At 37.0% G+C, this 10146-nt stretch overlaps 1 protein-coding gene across 1 annotated transcript; it reads left to right on the top strand.

Moving 5' to 3' along the window:
* Positions 1–2661: 2661 nt before the first annotated feature.
* Positions 2662–3603, top strand: OR4Q3 (olfactory receptor family 4 subfamily Q member 3). The gene has a single exon (XM_017868491.1). The coding sequence runs from the start codon at positions 2662–2664 to the stop codon at positions 3601–3603; it is 942 nt and encodes a 313-aa protein (XP_017723980.1).
* The last annotated feature ends 6543 nt before the right edge of the window (positions 3604–10146 follow it).

Raw genomic sequence — 10146 nt, 5'->3', positions numbered from 1 at the left:
TTGCATTAAGCATTCTCCATTATTTTGGCTCATTTTGTGTACTTAAAATTTTATTGACTTTTCACATTCTTGAGTTATTTTTAGGCTATGAAACATGAAATGCTTGATAGGGCCTGATCTTACTGCTAATGAGATAATGGAGCTGGTATTTTTGAATGTGGCTTTCCATGCTCTGCAGGGCTTTGGCAAGGGAAATTATGTTGTGATTGGGGGTAGTTTTGGGGTGTAGACATTCCTTCATGTTGATGGGTGTCGTGTTCTTCTCATTCTTCACAGAACAGTCACAGGCTTAGTTTCTTGCTGTGATCAGACTTCAGAAACACAGAAGCTGGGAGATGACTACCAAATGTCGAAATGTTATTAAACCTAAGAGGGAGCTTTCTATATTGTTTAGTATTATGTTTCATATTGGCTGAAGATTGCAAATTTATTGTCAGTAAAAAAAATCCAAGAATAACCAGAATCCAGCCCTTACCTTGATTAAAACTCAAATAACTAATATACAGGGTTGCCTATTTTATCTTAAGTAATTGTAAAGATTTTGATATTATTAATCAAAATCTTATCAGAGTAATCACCTAGGAACTGTCCAGAATATTTATAGTACTAAAATTTCCTAATATTAAATCTTACTTTAAACAAGTAGGCTGTAAACTCAGGTTTATAAATGGACTGTAGTAATTTGGGTTAAAACATATTTTACATATTCTTCTCTTATTTAATCTATCCTTCTGATTTATTTAGTTTTAATATTGTCTGTTTTAATATAATCGTTTCTTTCTCAACATATGTTTGGTGGAAATAACAAGTGTACCATATACCCTGGGTATACTATGCCTTTACATTAGGAAATAATCACATTGTTTCTCAGCTGTATTCTGAGACTAAATTATAACAGTACTTTAGATTATGTGTTCCCATTGTTTTCTGGCTTCTAGAAACCTTTTTTAATTAAAAAAATAACTTTGGTTTCGCTTTCTCACTTTTCCAGTTTTCCCAAGATTATTTTTTAAAATTAGATCCATAATTTTAATGAGACTTGACCCCTGTTAATTATGCATTTTAGATAACTGAAAAGAGCATCAAAATGACGTTTTCTTAGGGAAATTTGCAATCCTTGGTGCATCCAAAAAAGATTGGAGAATTTTCAATATAGCAGAGCTCAAGTAGGGCTGTACATATAACAGCAAATCGTTCCCTAACTTGTATTTCTTGCTTTGTTTTATTTTCCAATTGATTCTAGAAAGTGAGGTGATTCCTTCTATTAGTTATGAGATTATAGATTTAGATGCACCTGTGCACCTGGTTATACAGGCAGATGAAGAGGATGGTCACAAACATAGTGTGACAGAGGCATCCAAAGGTGGCTTGAGCCCCGAATCTCTCTCTCACTGGCTTATCTTGGAATAATATCCTAAAGAAAGTTTTCTTGTCATTAAGGGTTTTTATTTTTAGAATTTAAGTGCTTTTCTGCATTGTCTTTGTAAATATCTGATCTCTAGTATGACGGATTTTATTGGGTAACATTCTCTGAATGACTTGATAGAACCAAGTGCAACATGGATTACAAAGCTTGGGACACAAAATAAAATCTTGTCTTACTTTATATTTTGCCTATAGCTGGTTCTAGATAAAAAATATTCTAGACAGAGAAGCATCTACTAATTTTTAACTACTTCAATGGAAGAAATGTATCAACGTTCTCTGATTTTCTGTTTGTAATCCAAGGTACTGCCACCAAACGTTGGGGATGAGTATGAGTGTAGAGCAGGGGAAAATGGATCTAACAATATCTTAGCAAATCCTTTATTTTCTTATAGATCTATGGTTGTTGAAAAGTCCAGAAGCAATATAACTCTGATTTCTCTTGTTACTCTGTTTTATAAAAGGGTCATGGTGGGCTTTTGTGCATGCCCCCATGATGTGGGTCATGGCCCTTGGTCTCTTCTCTTGGTGATTAGTGTCTTTTAATCATTGTCCTACTCATTCTGAGTCTGATGCATCCCTATATCTTAAAGACTGAGACTATTTCTTCTTACCTCATTTTTACAAACTTCCCAATTTCTGTGACCTGGGATACTAAAGACAAAATATGAGCTCTTTTCAATCCTTCCTAAATGATTTGTTTCCTAATACGTTTATTCATAGTAACTACTAACCTTTGAACAACATAGCAATTTGTTGTTTACAACACATTCTTCCTTTGATTTGATAAATTATTGAGCTTCTGCTGTGCAGTAAGTATTGTGCTGTGGTTACAAAGATGAGTAAGAGATATTTCCTCATCTTGAGAGATCTAGTTATTTTTTTATGGTGCTCGAAGGCATTACATTTGATTCTCAAAACAATCTTGGGAGATATTATTAACTCTGCATTAAACTGAATAACCAAATAATAAAACTCAGAAAGGTTTATTTCCTTGCCTGAGGGTACTCCATTGGTAATGGTGGAGCTAGGCATTGGATCTAGATATTCCATTCCAGAACTTTTGTCCTTAGAGGACATTATTCTGTCTATTAAAAGAAATGGAAAGATTAGCATGCACTTATCACCTCATATCCAGGTCATTGTGTTTCTTTCTAGTTTGTAGTTCTCTATCTTAAATCTCCCTTGTTCTGATTTAATTCTTCTTTCTCTAGGTCACTTGATATTCTTGGCTTGATGAAAAAAGAACAAGATTCTAATGTGACAGAATTTGTTCTTCTGGGCCTATCATCTTCTTGGGAGCTGCAGCTATTTCTCTTCTTACTATTTTTGTTTTTTTACATTGCTATTGTCCTGGGAAACCTCTTGATAGTGGTAACAGTGCAAGTCCATGCTCACCTGCTCCAATCTCCTATGTATTATTTTTTAGGTCATCTCTCTTTCATTGACCTATGCCTGAGCTGTGTTACTGTGCCAAAGATGTTAGGGGATTTCCTACAGCAGAGTAAGAGCATCTCTTTTTCAGGATGTCTGACCCAGATCTACTTCCTCCACTTTCTAGGAGCCAGTGAGATGTTTCTGCTGACAGTCATGGCCTATGACAGGTATGTTGCCATCAGTAACCCTTTGCGCTACCTGACAGTCATGAATCCCCAGCTATGCCTTTGGTTGGTTCTTGCCTGCTGGTGTGGGGGATTTATCCACTCTATCATGCAGATCATACTAGTCATCCAGCTGCCCTTCTGTGGCCCCAATGAACTGGACAACTTCTATTGTGATGTCCCACAGGTCATCAAGCTGGCCTGCATGGACACCTATGTGGTAGAGGTGCTGATGATAGCCAACAGTGGTCTGCTGTCTCTTGTCTGCTTCTTGGTCTTACTATTCTCTTATGCTATCATCCTGATCACCCTGAGAACACACTTCCGCCAGGGTCAGAACAAGGTCCTCTCTACCTGTGCCTCTCACCTGACAGTGGTCAGCCTGATCTTCATGCCATGTGTATTCATCTATTTGAGGCCTTTCTGCAGCTTCTCTGTGGATAAGATATTCTCCATGTTTTACACAGTGATTACACCTATGTTGAACCCCCTCATCTACACACTCAGAAATGCTGATATGAAGACAGCTATGAAGAAACTGAGAATAAAACCATGTGGCATTCCATTGCCTTGTTAAAGAATGAGCAGAAGAGGTGATTTGAAAAACATACTCTTTCTTGGAAGACTCTTAACTCATCTTGTACATGTGTAAAAACCATTTGGATGACTTTGGTATAAAAGAGAAGACAGCATACAGATTATAATGGATCACTCTTGATTACGATTTCAAAGCATAGGTGGCACTCTAGAAAGCCACCTATGCCTTTTGACCATAATCAAGAGAACTTGGGAATTCAGGAGAATTTACTGGCCACAAATGATAACAAGCATTAATTGAGTCCTAGGATTAGAGGACACCTTGAAAGATCAACGTTTCTATCTTTATGTCTCTACATACTCTTCATTTATTCAATTTATTCATTTATTCAATTAAATCTGTTCAAATGAAAGAAGATGGATCTCTTTTTGTGTTCCGTTCCTCCAGCGGTTCATGATTCCTAGTGTTAGGAACTTTCTTCTGATGTCTCATCAGATCCTCTTCTGAAGTAGTGTGAATTTCTTTGTTCTGTTAGCCTGAGAACAGTAACAACCACCCTATGTAGTAGTATTTACCTTGGAACTATGTTCCATAGTGTCCCAAATTTTAGAAATGTAGTCAGGCATCACTCTAATGAACATAGGCTCTTAACAAAGTTTATGTGTGAGAGAAAGGAAGTCCAGGAGTGCTGGGGTGATGGAAGCTGTTAGTATTCTGTTGTAGAGGCTTCTCAAGAAGAGGTACCCAATTTTACATTGAATTTTTCTTTGAGTGGAATTACAGTGGGGGTGGATAGGTAAGCTGGCTCTTCAACTGACCATAATGTTTAAGAGTTTTAACCTCTAAAGGAAAGGAGGAAGAAATGAACTGTGGTTGAAAGCACTTATTCTTGAGATGCTCACAGTTATTACCTCTGAGTCTCAAACATGTTTGAGGAATAAATAATATTACCTAACTTCATTTTTGAGAATGAACTCAGAGTTAAGTGACTTGCCAATGACCACTTAGAAAAAATGTAATCAATCAATAAAGCTGCTTGTAATCCCAGCACTTTGGGAGGCCGAGGTGGGTGGATTGTCTAAAGTCGGGAGTTCGAGCCCAGCTTGACCAACATGGAGAAACTCCATCTCTACTAAAAATACAAAATTAACTGGGCGTGGTGGCACGTGCCTGTAATCCCAGCTACTCAGGAAGGCTGAGGCAGGAGAATCACTTGAACCCGGGAGGCAGAAGTTGCAGTGAGCTGAGATCACACCACCGCACTCCAGCCTGGGCAACAAGAGCAAAACTCTGTCTCAAAGAAAAAGAAAAAGAAAGCTAATAATTATATAATGAAGTTAATATTTTATTTCTCCTCAGAAAGAGTATTTATCTCAATTACACAGATCTTGTAATTTATTTATTCCTTCCTTCCTTCCTTCCTTCCTTCCTTCCTTCCTTCCTTCCTTCCTTCCTTTCTCTTTCTTTCTTTTCTTTCTCTCATGTCTTTTTTTTTTTTTTTTTTTTTTAGACAGAGTCTCACTCTTGTCTCCCAGGTTGGAGTACAGTGGCATGATCTTGGCTCACTACAACCTCCGCCTCCCAGGTTCAACTGATCCTCCTGCTTCAGCCTCCCAAGTAGCTGAGATTACAGGCACTGGCCACCATACCTGGCTGATTTTTGTGTTTTTAGTAGAGACGGGATTTCTCCATGTTGGTCAGGCTGGTCTTGAACTCCTGACCTCAGGTGATCTGCCTGCCTCACCTCCCAAAATGCTGGGATTATAGGGGTGAGCCACCACACCCGGCCAGATTACTTAATTTCTATAATACCTGTGTAGGAGCTTCAGAGCTGGAAGATCCCTAAAAAGGTTAACTTAAACATTTATGTTTAAGATTATCTATCTCTGATGTAGGATCCTTGCAATATTTTATGGCTGTGAAAATGTCTTTATTCTATTTACTATATAAGATAATAACAAACTTTTAACAATGTTTTTATATTTTGCCACTTTATCTCCTAATTAATTGACATAGAGAGGCTTTTATGATTACTTAGCTGAAAAATACACCTCTGAAAAAAATGTCTGAAACTCCATCTAATCTTAGGATATACTGGAAAATTGCAATACTCCTAGCCGTGTAAGAGCTTTCTTGATATAGGGACAAAAAATGTATTTTTATTTTTGTGTTGGGAGTTAATGACTTTATATTTAAGAAGCCATATGTATGTATGTGTATATGTATATATTGCTACAGAAGGACTCCTCACAGACTAGGAACTAGGCTGCCATTTGGGAGATTGGTGAGAATGGCATACCTGGAACATCATGTTCTCCTCTTTCGCTTCACTCAACATTTTCAGAGCTTTTTTGTATACAATGAATATCCCGAAGAGCAGTATGATATCCCGAAGATAGTATTTTGAACATCCTGAAGAGCTGGAAACTGCCCGAGAGTAGTGTGTGAGTTCACAGAAAGGTTTGAGTGGTGCTAGGGATTACCAGGCATGTTTCAAGGACATAGAGCTCCAGTTGTTCTCTTAGTATAAGCCGGCTGCAACATCCCCTTTTTTCTGATGTTCTTCTTTCATAGCAAAATGTATAGTCTTGGCAAATCATTTTAAATGTCCTGTTGATAGCTGGAATTGGTAGCATTATTTTAAGAAAAGCAAGAGCTTTTTGTATTCCCTTCTGCATTTTCAAGTCTCTCTTTGTTTAACCAATTATATATATTAAAATTCTTTTTATTAATAATGATAAAACTTCTGTTTCTTGAGACGGCACATGATTGTTATTATCTAGGTACCTAGTCCTCCAGAATTTCCTGTTCAGATACCATGAGCCCACTTTCACAGCTTGCCTGAGCCTCTTCTCTGGGTCTTTCCTCCTGAGAGTGGACCATATCATGTGTGCATCCCTAGACTGCAGAGGTATTGAGGGGCCCTGTGTGCAAAACGTGTGGACAAAGCCTCCACATGTGGGCAGCAGGGTCCACATTCATACATGAGAGACCCCTTATGGTGGGGTTTGGAACTAGAGAAGAGGTGGACTGAAGGTCTCACAGTCAAAGGCCTGCTCTGTTCATGATGACACATTCTGGTGCAGAAATTTAAGGAGCCTGGGGATTTTGGATTGGAAACTGGCCTTCTAGTAGTTATGAGGCTATGAGAAGATATTTTATTTACATTTTGTTAGCTTGCTGTGTAGCTTTTAGTCATATGTTACATGGGCTTCATTTGTACTCTTGCCTTGGGTCTCATAGACATTTGGGATGGATTTTCTTGTTCTGTACAGATCTTATGGCCCTCTCAGGTACTGAAATAACTCATAGGAGACAAAGACAAGCCTGATTCATGAAATCATGGGAGAATTATTTACTTCGTATTTCCAAGACACATCATGGGAACTAAAGATAAGCACATTTATAGCCTAACTCTAAAGTAGACATTGTAACTGGGCCAATATAAACCAGGAAACCCTACCCACCCATTGCCAAATTTCTGCCTCTAAAAGTCCTAGAAACTAGAAGGTATTATTAGAGAGACACCAGCATGCCATCATATTTACTCCAGATTTAGAGAAAACATCTCCTGGAGGATGTTCCTCTAATAAAAAACTGCTAGTGATTTTTGGATCTTTTAGTATTTCTTCATTTATTGTTATTATCTATTTATTAATTCAACAATTATTTGCTGTGTGCTATTATGTGCCTGGAAATGTAGGCATCTTGCCATTTGGGCCTACCACTAAGCATCAATAGATCACCCAAATATCTAATTGTAGAGTCTCTCAATGTCTACTAGTGGGAGGTGAATAGCATTTTAAGGCAATGTGTGAGCCCAGATGATTGAGGAGAGTAGAATGGAGAAGTCCAAACTGTGGACTCTGTAGTCAAATGGTCTTATCATGGCTCAGCTCTACCATATACCAGAGGGCAAATGACAACCTCTCAATACCTCTTCGTCTGTACAATGAGGACAATAATAGAACCCAACTCACAGGGTTTTTGGAAAAACTAAACAAAATAATACTTATAAAGCTCTAGTAAGAATGTCTACATATGGTCAGAACTCATTATATATTGATTGATTATGTTATTATTATTACTAGTTGTTCTCGTAAATTGAAAGGGGAACAAGACTGAAAGAATATTGTACAATTGTTTAATCCTAGAGAATCAAAGAACAGAAAGATGAACCTGACTCCCGACCATTATCAGGTGACAGCAAAATTCCTAATAACTGCCTTATTCATATTGAAACCGGCCTTGGCATAATAACTTTTATGTTAGGTGATGTATATGCCCTCAAAATTATGTAAAATATTTATATTTTAGGTCTTTTTTTTTTTCTATTTATGGCTAGCTGGTTATCTAAGCACTCTTCATTGAATAGGGGGTTCTCCTATTCAATGAAGATTGCCTGTTTTTGTCTACTTTGTTGAAGATTATAGGGCTGTAAGTGTGTGGCTTTATCCCACACACCTATTCTCTATTCTGTTCCATTGGCCTATGTGTCTTTTTTTTTGTGCCAGTACCATGCTGTTTTGGTTACTGTAGACTTATAGTTTGAAGTCAGGTAATGTAATACCTCTGGCTTTGTTGTTTTTGCTTAGGATTGCTTTGGCTATTTGAGCTCTTTTTTTGGTTCCATATGAATTTTAGAAGAGGTTTTTCTAATTCTGTGAAGAATGACGTTGATAGTTTGATAGGAATAGCATAGAATTTGTATATTGCTTTGGGCAATATGGCCATTGTAATGACGTTAAGTCTTTCAATTCATGAGCACAACATGTTTTTCTGTTAATTTGTGTTGTCTCTGATTTCTCTGATCAGTGTTTTGTAGTTATGCTTGTTGAGATCTTTCATCTTGCTGAAATGTTTTCCTAGGTATTCCATTTTCTTTGTAGCTATCGTATATGGAATTATGCTCTTGATTGGACTCTCAGCCTGGGCATTATTCCCGTATAGAAATGTTTACTGATTTTTGTACATTGATTTTGTATCCTGAAACCTTGCTAAAATTGTTTATCAGTTCTAGTGGCCTTTTGGTAAAGTCTTTTGAGTTTTTAAACTATAGAATCATTGTCAGTGAAAATACATAGTTTGACTTCTTCCTTTCCTATTTATATGACTTTTCTTTTTCTTTTTCCCCAATTACTGTAAATAGGACTTCCAGTACTATATTGAATAGGAGTTGTGAGAGTGGACATCCTTGTCTTGTTCCAGGTCCCAAGAGGAATGGTCTCAGCTTTTGCCCATTCAATATCATGTTAGCTGTGGGTTTGTCATAGATGGCTCTTATTATTTTTGATATATGGTCTTTTGATACCAAGTCTGTTCAGGATTTTTATCATGAAAGGAAGTTGAGTTTTATCAAAAGCTTTTGCTGCATCCATTAAGATGATCATATTGTTTTTATTTTTTATTCAGTTTATGTGGTGAATCAAATTGATTTGTATATGTCTTGCATCCCAGGAACAAAGCCTACTTGATCATAGTGAATTAACTTATTGATGTGCTGCTGAATTCGGTTTGCTAGTATTTGTTGAGGATTTTTGCATCCATGTCCATCAGGATATTGGCCTGATGTTTTCTTTCTTTGTTTTGTCTCTGCCAGATTTTGGTAATAGGCTGATGTTAGCTTCATAGGATGAGTTAGGGAGGAACCCTTCCTTTTTGATTTTTTTTGGGAATAGTTTCAGTAGGACTGGTACCATTTCTTCTTTATATGTCTTATATGTCTTAGTTTTTCGCAGGTAGAATTCAACTGCGAATCCCTCTGGTCCTGGGCTTTTTTTGGTTAGTAGAGTTTCTTTTTTTAATTACTGGTTCAATTTCAGAGCTTGATATTTGTCTATTAAGGATTACAATCTCTTCCTAATTCAATCTTAGGAGATTGTGATGTTTCAGGAATTTATCAGTTTCTTCCAGATTTTCTAATTTATGTGCATAGAGTTGTTCATAGTATTCTCTGAGGATCTTTTTTATTTCTGTGGGATCAGTTGTAATGTAATTTTTGTCCTTTTTGACTATACTCATTTGGATCTTCTTTTTTTATTATTTTTAATCTAACTAGCAGTCTATCAGTCTTATTTTTTCAAAAGACTAACTCTTGGTTTCATTGACCTTTTGTATAGATTTTTGCACCCCAATTTCATTAAGCTGTTCTCTAATTTTAGTTATTTCTTCTCTTCTGCTAGCTAGGGAGTGGTTTGTCCTTTATTTTCTAATTCCTTGAGGTGAAAAGTGCAAGAGGTGTTATGCCCAGACCGTTTATTCCCCGAAGAAGACCACCAGAGTCCAGAGTCAAAGCCAAGCGGCAAGGATCTTTAATGCAAGTTCGAACTTGGTCCCTCCGTTCTACAACATACAAGATGGCCCCGAACAATGCGTGTGCTCACTTTTATGGCCTGATGAAAACAGGATATGTAGGTTACAAGGGAATTCTTCTTGGTTACAGCATTACAATTGGTTAACGTATTAAGTTATACTTTTAGCAGCTTTCTTATTGGTTCCTGCGCTTTTACAAACGGTTGTAACCTTATCGGAGATTCTCCAGGTGTTGTTTTTCTTTGAGATATATGGAGGAATGTGTTTGTG

Source organism: Rhinopithecus bieti, unplaced genomic scaffold, assembly GCF_001698545.2.
Source record: "Rhinopithecus bieti isolate Rb0 unplaced genomic scaffold, ASM169854v2 scaffold_3902, whole genome shotgun sequence".
NCBI lineage: Eukaryota > Metazoa > Chordata > Mammalia > Primates > Cercopithecidae > Rhinopithecus > Rhinopithecus bieti.
This window is presented reverse-complemented; position numbering and strand designations above follow the sequence as displayed.